The sequence below is a fragment of the Lactuca saligna genome, chromosome 4, assembly GCF_052625555.1.
Source record: "Lactuca saligna cultivar CGN05327 chromosome 4, ASM5262555v1, whole genome shotgun sequence".
Classification (NCBI taxonomy): domain Eukaryota; kingdom Viridiplantae; phylum Streptophyta; class Magnoliopsida; order Asterales; family Asteraceae; genus Lactuca; species Lactuca saligna.
In genome coordinates this window covers 329,864,780-329,880,388 of record NC_136420.1, presented here as the reverse complement: position 1 = coordinate 329,880,388, position 15,609 = coordinate 329,864,780, and the positions used below count along the sequence as shown (strand labels likewise).

At 35.6% G+C, this 15,609-nt stretch overlaps 1 protein-coding gene across 1 annotated transcript; it reads left to right on the top strand.

Moving 5' to 3' along the window:
* The first annotated feature begins 425 nt into the window (after window positions 1-425).
* Window positions 426-1,467, top strand: LOC145040015 (transcription factor PRE5-like). Its single transcript, XM_078988010.1, has 2 exons — window positions 426-779; window positions 1,132-1,467. The coding sequence occupies exons 1-2, from the start codon at window positions 654-656 to the stop codon at window positions 1,282-1,284; spliced, it is 279 nt and encodes a 92-aa protein (XP_078844136.1). The 5' UTR covers window positions 426-653; the 3' UTR covers window positions 1,285-1,467.
* The last annotated feature ends 14,142 nt before the right edge of the window (window positions 1,468-15,609 follow it).

Sequence of the window (15,609 nt, the reverse complement as noted above, 5' to 3'; positions counted from 1 at the left end):
ATAAGGGATTATAATGGTTTAGATGTACCAAAAAAACACAAAACATCATTAGTCAGGTCCACAAGTCCCGAAACATAGACATGCTCATGGAGCACAGCAGACTTGCACATCGAACATAATATATATTGGCGCATTGAGCACAATGATATTAAGCCGAGCGTCATTGCTAACTTTCAGTAATAGAAACGAGGGTAAAAGGAATATCAATCTCCACAATTCAAATCAGCATTCAATTATAACAATATGTTATCGATACATGAGACGAGGAACACCTCTGGGCTCCCACTAGTTGTAATGTAAACAGACGGCTCAACAAATAAATAGAGACCTAGTTATTTAAATAATTAATTAATTAATAAGTTTATACGGAGAAGGGACCATTTAAATAATGGACAGCTTACTTTTACCAAAGCAATTGTCTTCTTCATATTCAACATCGTTGGGCATGCTTCACAAACATCATATCGTACTCTTTCTCTTTCTTAGTGTAAATTGTTGCATCACTGACCTTCTTCTGTCGAAAAATACTGCGTTATTGGCGTGAAACTGCTACTATTTTGCCTAAACATTGTATTTATACATCATTGCCACCTCTCTCAAAACCCCTCTTTTCCTTCTCACCTACATGTCCTTCACATACGAATTTTATCGTAATGTCGAGCAGAAGATCAAGGCAATCGTCAACCGGAGCTTCCAAGATCACCGATGATCAGATCATGCAACTTCTCTCAAAGTTGCAGCAACTTCTTCCCGAGATAACAAATCGGCGTTCCAACAAGGTAAGGGTTTTCACTTAATTGATGACTTGGTTGTTCATAAAGCTAGTGGCCGACTAGAAAACTGATTATCTATAAATTAAGTTTAGGGTTTCTCCTATTGTCATTTTATGTTACAAAAACAACTGGAAACGACTGTGGATACTGTATCTTTGACTGTTGCTATTATTTTAATTTATACAACCGTGCATGTGAAAGTCGATCCTAATCAGAAGTCTTTTCTCGAGTCACATGATCTACAGAATATGTCTATACCACAGTACATTCACGTACTCTTGTAACCAAAGTTCAAAAGTGTGTGGGTGTGTGTAGTGTGTGTATTTTCAGTAAATATATATGGTATTTAAAAATACAGGCGTCGGCTTCGAAGGTGCTACAAGAGACTTGCAACTATGTGAGAAGTTTGCATAGGGAAGTTGACGATCTTAGCGACCGATTGTCCCAGCTATTGTCCACCATTGACGCCGGCAGCCCCGAAGCTTCAATTATCGAAAGTTTAATGATTTGATTTGAGTCGACGTTTTCTAATTACATGAAATAATATGGAATAATATTGTATTTTGGTTAATTTATAATCTGATTGATTCCCTGGGGTTTATAATACCCTTTTGGGAGCTATATATGTATACCGTTTGGAATTATATATGTATGCCGTTTGTACTTACAGATTATAGACTTTTATATTATATAATACAGGTTTTATAAATCAGATTGAGTTTTGTATTTTTATCTTTTCGTTCATTTTAAATCAGGCACTATCTTAATTAGTCAACTTAAAAGCATGAGAAATCATATTCAAAAAATGAAACTTTTTATCGTCGCATTCTGTTAAAATAATTTCAGTAAAATGTACTATTAAAAGGATTTTTTTTCCATCATTAGAAATTATTTTTTGTTATTTTATAAAAATAGTAATAAAATATCTATGGTAGACAGGTAGAGTAGAGGTGCCATTCTTTCATAACTAATGTTTCTAAAAAAGTTGATATGGCCTACAAGAATGGAAGTTATATGAACAACCAAATATCTGATATATTTTTACTTTATAACGCTTAAATTTAATAAATTAATTGCTCCTATTGGGTTTGTTGTGGTGTGTTTATCTTAAAAAATAATTTAACACAAAATTGAAAGTTTGGTCTATGTGGTATTTAAAATGTTTTGGAGTTAAACAAATGTTCAAAAATAAGATTGTTGTTGTAGCTTTTGTCACTCAAGGAATTTAAAGTAGTTAGAATGACTCTATTATTATTATTATTATTATTATTATTATTATTATTATTTATTTATTTATTTATTTATTTATTTGATTTTTTTAAATGAAAAAAAAATAAAAAATTATAACCCCGTCTTCTCCCTCCTCTCTCTCTCTCTCTCTCTCTCTCAATCTCTCCCCTAAAAAAGTCAACATTAGAGACAAGAAATTACCATCCCTCTCTTCTTCGTCCCCTCTAAACACACACACACACATACATACATAGGATATTTTTCGTTTTCAGGCAGGAGATCAGAGACGTGACCCGATTTTGGAGAGAAGCATTTCTCCAAATGCGTTAGGGCTTTCTTTCACAGGTGGCCCTGACAATATCGTTTGCGAGTCGAAGGTGACTCCTCTGAGGAAGAGATCGGAGACGTGAACCCGAGAACCCTAAAACTCAATCTAAAAACCCTTCATAAGATCTGATTTCGTGTATGTATGTGTGTATGTATGTGTTCATCAGATATGATTTTGTGTGTCTATTTGTTCATCAATTTTGATTTCTTATGTGTGTTTTCATCAGATCTGATATTGTGTGTATGTGTGTTCATCAAGTCTAATTTCTTATGTGTGTGTTCATCAAATTTTATTTCGTGTGTGTGTGTGTGTTCATTAGATGTGAGTTCATGTGTGTGTATGTGGGTTTTTCACCTGATCTGATTTTGTGTATGTGGATGTTCGTCATATTTGATTTTTTTTTGTGTGTGTGTGTGTGTTTTCATAAGATATGATTTTGTGTGTGTATGTGTGTGTGTGTGTGTCTTTATCAGATATTACGTTCATGAATGTGTTCTTGAAGGTGTATGTGTCTGTGTTATTGAGCTCTTAGTGACGTTTCAGATCTAGGAGTGATTTTAGGGGAGAACTCAAGAACAAAACAAAATTTTGTGTGTGGTTTTTGTTTATAGGATGATTTTTAGGTGGTGATGGAGTGGGGTGATAGTGACAGACTATGTCGATGGCGGATGATGGTCGAATGGTGCTAGTAGCACGATATGTTCTTGAGTTCATGAAGATGTTCTTGAGTATTCTTGAATTTATGAAGATGTTCTTGGATGTTTATCAAAGACAAACCCACATGGAGAGAGAGAGAGAGAGAGAGAGAGAGAGGTCATTATTTTAAATATTTCCAAATAACTTTAGACCAAACTTACAACAAAATATACATTTTGGAATACTGGTGTAACTCAAAAACAATATGGATAAAATATCAAAATTTTGACATACGCCAAGGACCAAACATGTAATTTTGTCTAATTTAATTGAATAAAAGGAGATAAGACATAAGGATTTCCTTGAAGAATAATGTTTTAGAACAAGTTCAACACATACAATTTTGATTTATTTATTTATTTATTTGATAATATATATGCATTTGTAATGCAATATTTAAGTAAGTTAACTTACTACCAATTTTAGGATTTTTAGAATTTGTTTTCTATCTTGGTCAACAAACAATGGTATTTAGAGCAATATATAGGTTAGGTTAGACTAATTTGAATTACGAAATTTAAATTAATTGCTATTTAATTCTTCCACTTCGTCCGCTTACCCATTTAATGATTGTCATGTTTAAAACATTAATTCTTTTTTCTCATTTCATCATTTGATTTAATTGTAAGGATATTTTATGTAAAATGATAAATTAAAAAATTTAGTAGCAATATATTTGTAACATCCCGAGATATGTATATCTCATTAACCCTTGTTTTATCGTACTTGTCAAGTTTAACCCTTTATTTGACAAAGGTGGTACCTGAATATGCATGGTGTACGCGTGTGTAGCCTCAACATACTTATGTGCATGAATTACATGCACATGCTACCTAGTATGTTGGGCGTACTAGAGGGTATGTTGTGCGTACAAGGCTCATAGTGAAAACCCTAATTGAGGTTTGTGTCCCTATTTAAGCAACATGATTGCCTCATTTTTTGCCACCATTTCCGTCCCTTGAGCTTCAGTGACCATTTGTCAGCTTCTAATTGTTCTTGTGGGATTCTTTGAGTAAAAAAGGAGCATTGAAAAGAATAGAGTTGAAGTTTAGGCTTTGGATATGAGCTTTTCTATGGTTGGAGCATCATTTGAAGGTATAAAGCTCAAAGCTTTCAAATCCTTTTTTATATATGCATATTATGGTCCATTTTAGGGTTTTTGTCCCAAAGCTTGAAGCTTTATAAGTTGTTGAACTCCAGAGCCTAATATTTGTCCCTTTAAGTGTTTCTAGTTGCGTGGATTCATAAAAATGAGGTCATTGACATTAAAATCACCCCGTGCATGATATACGTGGATTTTTAGGAGTAAAGAGTGAGAGTTTTTGGGTTTGAGACTTGTGTAACGCCCGTAGATCCGGGCTAGTCAATTTAGAGGCAATAAGCGTCGAAAACGAATTTTCGACAAATGATTATTTAGAATAAATAATCTTAACCAAGTTTTATAATATGTCTCAAGGTTTCCGTACATATAAAGAACGCTGAAATCCGAGTTATAACGAAGAAGTTATGGCCGTCGAAGTTTTACGGCAAAACTAGCACGTCACCAGGAAGCGTAAATAGTGAATTTACGATAGATCGAGATTTATCCTTAGCGGTCTAAACGAAAGTCGTAGAATATGTTATACTAAGAGCGTCGATAAAAAGAACGCCTAAATCTTACTTCGTATGAGGAAGTTATGATTTTTTAAAGATTCGGCTTAGCAGTGCACGGCCCGAAACTCGAATTTTAGTTCGAGCGGTTTTTGGCTTACGCGACCTAAATGAGAGTTGAATATCTCATTAATAGGAACTCAATGGTAAAAAGATAGATGAAAATGGAGTCCGTATGAAGGAGTTACGAATTCTTTGCGGTCATTTAATAGTCTAAATGCCTCCTACTGTTAAATTTGAGATCAGTCGAGAATTAGCAGACGGAGTCTAAATGAAAGTTTTAGATCTTCATTTTACCTACGTGTTGAAAAAAAGAACATCTAAAATGGAGCTCGTATGCGAGAGTTATGATTTTTATAAGTTTGAAGGCTGATACGCTATAAGGGGTGACGTGGCACCACCAGAATTGGACACGTGGCACCACCAGAAGGCCACCACATGCACCAATTGAACGAGTAGGTCCCCCTACTCGACGATTCCATCATATTTGTTCACTATAAATAGAGGTGCCGGGTCTAGCCTCTTTTTCACACCTCCCAAACCTTCTTTCTCTTTCTAGTTTCTCTCTTTAGCCTCCCAACCCCCCCCCCCCCCCCTAAAGCCTAGGTAAACCCCCTAGCACCCGAAGGAAGCCCCGAGGCTCCCAGAGTCCCCATAAAAAGGGTCTTTCGACTCAAAAACGCTGCTCCAGCGAAGCCCGGTTTTCGAGAAAACCCTCTGTAAGTGAGCTACGCCTACCCTATCTTTAGCTTAGGTTATGTTTCAATATAGTAATGTTATTAGGTCTTTAAAATAATTATTTGGGCTAGTACTATGAGTTATATTGAGTGTTCTTTCATGCTTATATAATAATAATAATAGCTAGACTATTAATTTGTCGCGGTTATCGTTAGACTAAACCCTAGTGGTGCTGATACTAGGTTTTATCGAAGGAAATTGTTTTGAGAGTATCGAAGCGTTGTCCGAGTGCTAAGTCACCACCTTTTAGGTGAGTGCATAATCCCTTTCATCTTACACATAGATATGAAGTACTTTATATAAACTATGTGCTATGTGTGCATATTATCTGAATACTTGTTGTCTATGCTGTATGAACGTTTTATACAAGTTTTAAATGATTTAAACTGTATACATATCTTATATATACGAATATGTTGGGTATGACATTGGTAGATGAATGATGAGAGATAAAAGATGATGTGAGTAAACATTGGCAACTATAGACTTAGTATCTAATAAACATCGGCAACTATGGACTTAGTGCCTATTGGACAAACACTGGTAGCTATGGATTTAGTACCTGTTAGGATTTGGTAGCTATGGACTTAGTACCTATTAGATAAACACTGGTAGCTATGGATTTAGTACCCGATGAATAGACTATATCAGCTATGGAATTAGTGCTTTATGAATGAACATTAGCAGCTATGGATTTAGTGCCAGTCCTATAACCCTGGAAGGAAGGGACTTCGGAATAAACGAATGCAGGATAGATAACTCTTAGGATAAATCATTAAGAGTAAAGAAGATAATGGGGATGGGTAATTGGTTTGATTGTTTGATAGTTTAAACATAATAATTATATTATTGTGGGTTGAAAACCCTATGTACTCACCAGGTTTCCCAACCTGACCCACTCAGTTTATTTATATCACATGTGTTGATATTAAGTCACATTACACTGAGAGATTTAAAGAGATGTAGATCACTAGTGTAAATAAATGTAAGTTCTGTTTATGATTATGTTTATGTATTAACGATGACATTCCAAACGTTTTGAAATGAATAAAATACGTTTCTTCGAAAATGTTTTAATAACGTATTTATCATCTTTTTCTGGGAACAAATTCCGTAACATTTTTATTAAAAGAAGAACTCTGATTTTAATAAAGCATAAACAAAATCAGTCTTTTCTGGCCGTGAAAATGGGGATGTCACAACTTGCTCAGCCATGCAAAGGCTTAAAGTCACGGATTTTATTAAGTAAGAGCCTTTAGGGAGTCTAGATCTGAGAGTATAGCTATGGTCTTAACGGATTAAGACCAACAGAGTGGGTAAAACAGTCTGGGATGTACACCGAGCGTACTCCTAGTACACGCAACATAGTGTCGAGGATCCCGAGGCATGCATTGCGAGGTAGAGGCTAATGAGATATGTGTGGTATTCTGTGGAACTCACTAAGCTTTTGTGTTTACCATGTTATGTGATATGTGTTTCGGGTAATTCTCAGGACCGCAGGAAGGCACCGACTTGATTGTAGACATGAGACGGAGTTATGTTTTTGAGGATTTTGGATTTTTATTCAAACAATTATAGATATGTGTTTTTGATAATTTGATATTTTGGGTTTTTTTTATGAAATGTGTTGATGAGAATTATGTGATTTTAAAATGAAAAATTTTGTTTGAAAATTTACGGTCTTGCAAATTGGTATCAGAGCTTTGGTTTGAGGGATTCGGATGTACCCTCGGGTATGTCTGGACTCAAACTGAGGATTTGAGGAAAAAATTCGAAGAAATTATTTTTCTAAAATGAGTAAGAGTTTTAAGAGAAAAATGAGTTGGAGCAGTGTGTACAATCAGCCAAAGCCCGAACGGTGATTTCCCAAAATACCTTTACTTGTTTGTGTTATGAGATATTCATGAGATACTAAGGATGCATGCTAGAGGATAGGCTAGTTATTTCATATTTTAGGTCTAGATTTGTCTAATTTATGATGCTCTAGCTTAGGAGTTGCTATTGATCAATGTTATCTGTTACGTGGCTTAAGTATGTGCTGAGTAAGAGTATCTAGCAAGAAACACTTAGAAAAAGTTCTGAGTTGAGGGATAATATAGGAGAGATACCTAGACGAACATATGAGGGGTCTACTGAGAGATTAATTTTATATTCGTGAGAGATAGAGTACATGTGAATTGGGATCCTAGGAGGAGGACTTGGGGTGAATACAGGTTGGTGTGGAAGGTAGTATTAGACCCGTATTACTGAAAGCACCGGATCAATATGCAATCCATGTAAGAATCCTTAGGATGCTACAGAGCATGTAGGGATGGGTAAGAGAGTGTGAGTATGATCAAGCTAGTCTCTGATGGTTTACGTATAGTGTTTCAAAGACATTTATGGTGGGTACATGCCACAACCCCGGGAGCATTGGGACCACTGATGAGGAGATCTACATGATCATTGCGGAGGAGGTAGCCACAACCATTCGGGAGGTGATATTGGAGATGTTTGGGTATATTAAGACCACACTGTTTGGGACATTTAATGAGCGATATGATGTCGTTACTAAGGCTGCTGCTGTTGTAGCCACCACAACCATCACTACTGATAGGCCAAAGGGAGATGACTCGTTGTTGCTATGGCAGTTCAGCAACATGAAGCCACAAGAGTTTAATGGATCCGATTATTGCTATGAAATTGATCTCTGATCTTGAGGGGTGTTTTTACACGTGTTCATGCCCTGAGAACCTGAGAGTTCAGTTTGCACTGAACCGACTTCGCTTGAGAGTGAAGGACTGGTGGAAGTTCGTGACCGCCAATTTTAATCCTACAGATCATGCTAAAGTGACATGGGAGAGGTTTACATAGCCGTTCCGAGATTAGTATGTTCCCCTAGTGGAGAGTGAACGTTTGGCCCAGGAGTTTCTGTCTCTCAAGAAGAAGATAGAAATTATGACTGAGATCATGAAGATGCTTCATGAGAGGTTGCTGTTTTGCCCTGAGCACGTGCCTTCAAAGCAGGCATGTGTGAGACGATATCTGAGCATTCTGAGGAGGGATATATGGGAGTTCATAGTGAACTCGTCATACTGGACATTGACTGAGCTTCAGGCCAATGGCAGGTGGAGGGAGATTGAGCTAGAGTTACACACCAGAGAGGAGGAGGACTCTTGAGGTAGAGACAGAGAGACCAATACAGTCGTAGCCGGCGACGAAGCGAGCAAAGCCTATTGATGCGAGAGTTGAGGGCCACATGACTCATACTTGTGGCAAGTGCGGGGCAGGGATTCTGTTGGGTTTTGAGCATTCTAACACTCCTAAGTGTACATGCAACCCTAAATACCTTGGATCTATGTTTTCTCTATTATACATGCAAATATGAACATCCAAGGTATTATCCTAATCTAGCTTACAAAACTATCAATATAACAAGATAGAATACATACCTCTTTGATGTAGAATGTCTTCATGAAGCTTGAGTGCCTAGTGCCCCAAGTGTGACACCTCAAATGGTTCACACAACACCAAATACACTTGGAATAACTTGAGAGAATTCTACACTTCATAAAATCGGCTAGCCCTCTCTAGAATAATCTAGTGGCCGATTTTGTCAAGAATAAGATCTTTATATAGTGTTACAATTAGGGCAAACCCTAATTGTCATGACTTTCCATTTCCTTGGATCCATGGGTTCAAATACACCATGGAGCATCCAAGGAGCATCATATGGGTTTTGGCCCAACTAGATAATCCATGGAGCATTAGCCCACTATATAAGTATGGATGATTTACACAATCAACCCATATATTTAATTAGTCTTCTTTTGATCACTTAATTAATCCTAGATTAATTCTTGATCAATACTAATTAAATAATCTTATTATTCTTATTATTAATATACTAGAACTTATACTATATTAATAACCATAAGTGTCTTATTTCTCTCATTATAGTCTATCCAAGTGCATGATGCCATGCAACCCAAATGGACCATGCCGGGTCGGGTCAAGTCTTACCAATTATAGTTATAGACTTAGACATTAATCCAACAGTCTCCCACTTGGATAAGTCTAAAACTATTATTGCGTATGACTTCAGGAACCAACTGGCAATCGTAGCTCTCAAAAGCTTTTGTCGAACTCTGACCTTGTAGATGAACTCTGATCTTGTCAATGACTTGTCCATTAGATAAGGGATCATATATTCCTCCATTCTAGATATCATATGGACTGAGACATGGATTATAATCATTCTCTCTGTCCATTTGTTGTTTCCCGATTTCCGATTTATGACGACTGACTAATTGAACAAATCAAATCAGTCCTGGCCCGGCCGAGCACTTCCATTTGTCATCATCAAATCATCGAGGGGCCCACAGATATCGCTTTTATCCCGAAGGTAAAAGGAATGGATAAACTTCGACTCATATGGCTTGTTCTACTACTTGTTGAATCATACACAAAGACACGTTTTATAACATCGAGTTACCAATGTGTTTCGTGTAATCAATGTACTATCAACTCATAGTAACAACTCATATCTCTAGGTTTGAAGAATATAAGATATTATCTTCTCATGATCACTCGTGATAATATCCATGAAGTGATTCCAATGAGCGCGGGTTGAATCCAATACTCAGAACTTATGAGCACTCATGAGTGTTGTAGCCCTTTGTCCAACATCTTAGACCTCTACAAGCCAACCCATGACAGTCTTAATTCATATCTACTTCCAACATATGACCGACTGTGGATGGTTTGAATAACTTAGTCATTCCGGAAGAATAAACTAGTTTATTCGGGAAGTCAAAACATGCAAAGTGAAACACAATAATAATTGAATCCAATATGGTATCAAAACCTATGAACATAAATAAAACACCTTTTATTTATCACCATATGATTACACATTATTCATTGTATACTGTTTCAGCTATCAACTTTTATTCTTGAATTTAAAACAATAGTTATCCCATGCTCCAAGCATGTACACTATGTTTTCTAAACACTAGTCATGCCATACACCAAGTATGCATAATATGTTTGTCTATGATCTTTACTTTGTGAACTAGATCAATTGAACATAACTTCAATGATTCTCCTTTCACACTCCCAAATCCTTAATGCAAATGCAAGAATTCCAAATTCATGCCATTTACTGAAATTTGTTAGATTCTAAACTTATATGCATTGATCCTCTTGTAATGATTATGCACAAATTCACAAAGACTTGGCAACAATCATTACAGAGTATTCCAAAGGAGATCAACTCCTTGGAATCATCCTTCTTGCATTAAGTATCCTTAATCTTACACAGATTGAAAAATCTAACTTTGAAACATTTCCAGATTCCATTTTGACTATCACTTCTGAACAAGAGTTGCCTCCTTACAGATTATGTCAATATGGTCCTTCCAGAATTATCACTATACTTCCAACTGTCCTTGAGCAACCAATCTTTGGTAAACCTTAGATTGTCCTCGACAATTGTTTAATCCTTTTAGTCATATCCAGTTCTAAACCTTTTCCCTTCTTAATGCCCTAGGCATTTGGAAAATTTTAGAAAGGATGAATATAGCACATGTAATCGATCCTATATCCGAAGCATATGGGACACGATTCATGATGTCTCACATAAAGACTAAACCAGTCTTTTGCTATAACATTTCCATTTCTGTTTGCCAAGTTCTCATAATTCAGATTATGAAAAGGGATGCCGTAATCATAATCGAATTTTAGAACGCAAATAATGGACCCATATACAGAATTTCCTTATGTTGAGCCATTCCAACATGAAATTCATATATATTCTTGACTAAATGATTAAAGCCTCACGATCTAAGCTTATAGATTTGAGATGAAGTATAATTTCCTCTCCCTTAATTATAGCAAAACAACTTTTTCCCAATTGAAACCTTTTGTTTTCTATAATTAACATTGCTAGCTTGCAATACTTATCGTAATTATCATGCTCCCACTAACATGATGATTATTAGCATAACACTTATGCTCCCACTAGCTTTGACATGTACTCAGAAAGCTCGACTTCTATAAATAAATACTTTGTTGACTTTCTGACCAAAGTTCAGATTTCTGATACTAGATTGTTTTGATAAGACTTTATCAAAAAAACATACACCTTCCCTTAGATAGCACATTTGTCTGTCTAAACAATTACGAAGAGGGATGCCGTAATCATAATGGTTAGACCTTTTTGCCACTTCTCACAAGTCCAAGTTAGTGTGCCGGTAAACCACACACGCTCCACTAACGACTTTGAGAATGCAAATATTCCAATTGCTATCTAGCTAAAATCTACTTAGTGGAAGTGTTTCCTCACCATCATTTTCATGAATCAGAGAGAAACCTTATGACACTTAGATTTATTGGTGTATGAGTTCCTACCCGTATGAATTTGTCAAAACCATAATCACAAGACAAGGATAATGACAAATCCAAAACCATATGGATTGAACTCAATCTTAATTTCTTGCCACCTGGCAGCTCAAGGGCCTACCATTTCTTCCAAGTTGTTGTGCAACACATTGAGAACTCTAAGAACTCATATGCAAAGCCAACTTTAACTAGAATGGGCACAGAATATGTCAACACGATAGGTTATAAACCTCAAGTCGTGTGCTAGTGAAGAACTTCAGGTTTCATTCTTGATTAGTTCTTGAGAATTTCAAGACCTTTAAGACTCCCACTGTCCTCTTGACCTATAACACTCCCTTGTCAAACATCCAAGAGATAGTGCGGATTCTAATCAAGACAAACACTTCACACAATTGGCCTTAGTTGGTCTTTGTTTTATCCAAAACATCACAACTTACCAATTTCAAATGTACAAGAGTAGAAAACTTTTACTCTTACATTTGATAAGTGTTTTAAACCTTCTTTAAGACATGTCACTCAAATTACAATCTTGGAGTACGACTCTAAGACTTGTATTGGAACGAAGTATGACTCATCTTCTTTATTTAACCATTTCAACAATTCAAGATCCCTTCTTCTTAGTCATAAGAATGCACTAAGACTCCCTTAGAGAACTAATTTTGATATGGTTTCTTAATCATTAAGATGATCACAAAACTGATACTAAAGTACTCTCCCATCTTTTCAGATTTGAGAAACTTTTATCCTTCTGCCTAATTTGATTCTTCTTATCCGCTCTGCTATGCATTGGAACCTTTTCCAATGTCTCAGAGTTACACTTAAGCTTGTAAGTATAATCATATTTACTGAACTCTAGTAAAATATGACGAATAGCCTTATATCTTTTGTGGTGGACTTAATCAGTGCACATGACTATGTACTCGATCCCTTAGTCCATTACTTGACTCACACATCCATGTGAATAAGTAATTAGTCTTAATTTTTCCAATACTTGAAAAGTTCTCATTCATCATGCTATACAACTTGCATGATTCCAAGTCCCGGTCCAATTGAGATTTTGGATGATGAGAATCTTTCCTTATTTGGTAAATTTAGACATTACCACAAATGAAGGAATCAATTTCATATTTCCACTCTTGCTATTAATGGAATCATATAAGCAACAATTTTTTTTTCTCAAATGCCATTGTAAGGATATTTTTAAAATAAATAAAATCAAAATTTTCTTTTATTTTAAAAACTATGCGGAAAAACTTATCCTTACAATCCATATAAAAACTTGTTGTTATCTATTCCTTAGCAATATCTCATAACTCCTAAGAAGTAGCTCAAGAATCCGATTTTCAAACTACGCGATAGAAATCCATCTATGCGATCAGATTCAGCATATTCTTTCTTTAAGTTCCTTTATTTTTCTTTGATTCTTAAAACATTACCATGTGACCCAGTCACATCATGCATCAAGAATCTCAGAATAGAAACTTAACAGAGTTAGAGTAGTGGACTTTACCTGAAGTAGAGTCAACCTTAGACTTTAACACCCTTAGGTAAATTTGGCAGCTTCGCAAATAATGATCCTTTCTTTGGCAATATAAACATATGGACCCTTTGATAATGGTACACGGGACTATCATAAACTTAGCTTTTCTCTTTACCATTTGTTCAACCGAGTTGACTATGGCTGATCCCTTTCCATTGGGAAGAGAATGCTTTTTCTGTATTTCCAGTGTCACCATTGTCAATGTCCATAAAGTTTCAGGAAGTTGATCTTAACAATAGATAAGATCATCAAGGGTCTTGTCATAGTCTATTTCATAGGTGTCCCAAAGGAACTCACTATGTGACTTAGAAAGTGATTGAACCACCAACTTTCTCAAGACTTTGACACCCAACTCTCCCGGCTTGTCAATATGTGACTACATCTCCAAGATGTGACCACACCAAGACCTTTACTTGCCAATAGGGCTCGAGTGACTTTAAACTTTTAAAGAACTTGTGGGTTAGGGAGAATAATTGGAGGAGGATAAAGAAGTATGATATCCATGGGACATCATCTTCATTAGGAATTCTTGTTTCAAGAGATTTGGGAAGATCATAAATGTCTAAACCAGACATGTTTTGGAAGATATTCAAGATAGTTGATTTAAAGTCCTTAATATGACACCCAATATGAAATATTAAGGCTAGGACCCAACAGACTATTTTATAACTTAGAAGAGGTATGCCGTAATCCAAGCTATAAAACAATTTGAAGGTAGGTGAATGACGATTCACCAATTTCCACCAAGATAAACGAAATGTATTATTAGGTTTTAATTGGATTTGAAATTCCTAGATCTTTTGAGATTCATTGAACTGTTCAATGGCATGTTTCAATCTTGAGTGTGCCCTTCAGGTTTTGTGACTGGGATGCCGAGGATCACAAAACAAGGTGTGAAGTAACCATGCAAATTACTTGGTACCCTTAAGTGTTTACCCCTCAATCGATGTGCCGGTTAACCACACACGCTCCATCGATACTGTGATAAACATTAAGTTACCCTTTGCCTACCTTGTTAAATACGAGTTAGTGTGCCGGTTAACCACACACGCTCCACTAACCGACTTAAACAAAGTGCAAAGTGTAATTTCATGGATTAGCACCTTATTTAAATTTTCCTAAGTAACTAAGATTGGGAATTATTAAGAGTTTAGTTACTTAGTATCTATCATTAATACTTTTAATGAAGGGAGAATTATAGTCATGTCAAACCCGTTCGGCTAACGACCCTCCACCAGTCAAGCAAGCGGTGGGTGAGAGTGGACACCCATTAAGTTGCCATTTTATAGGCAACAACCTTATACCCACCTTATAGACTGGCTTCGTGAATGAGGCGTACTAGCGGTAAGACCGACTTTACTCTTATACATATATATATTATTAACTTATAATATTATAAAGTATAAGGGTTGAATTTTAACTTTTAAAATTCTAAGGGCTAACTTGGAATTAAAGTATTCATAAGAGAAAACTTTACAAATTCCAAAACTTGAGGGCAAGTTTTGAAACTATTCAAAACTAATTAATTCCATAACTTATGTGTTTAAAGTAGTTTTAATCCAAAAACTCTTCAAGTTCCATAACTTATGGAAGACTTTAAACTAATAAAAGAATTAACTTTTCTTTATTTTTATAACTTATGAAATTAATTAAGGTTACATTATTTTTTTTTTTTATATATTTATTTAATGAAGAGACTCTTGGTCCTCCATAACTTGAGGACAAATTATGGAGTCATAACTCCAATTAATTAGAACTAGACTCTTCATTTTTTGTAACATTTGCCAACTTTATGAGTTTTATGAGTCTTTAATGTGACTCTTCATGTAACTTGAGGATAAGTTACACAAACACATTTTATACTCAACTCTTAGATTAAAATGGATTGAAACCAACTATTTCATTCAACTTTTCTATTAATCTAAGAAACTCATAAGAACAAGATAATTCAAATCAAACTTTTTCATGTAATTAGTCTAACCTTTTAACTAATACAAAACATGAATCTATTGACAATTATCTTTGAAAAATGGATTAGCATGAACATTACCACATTAAAAAACAAGTTTATAAGTTCAAAAACAACTTAGGGTAATGTTCCTAGTCCATTTCTAGCCAAAAACCTCGAAAGTATGTTGTCTGGGGTCCAACTTGTCGAGTGCATGAACACAACTCGGCGAGTTGGATGCATTTTGCCTTGGACTCGTCGAGTCCCTTCATGGACTCGGCGAGTCTGCTGGGCTGACAGCATCAATTTCGATTTTTCAGCTTCT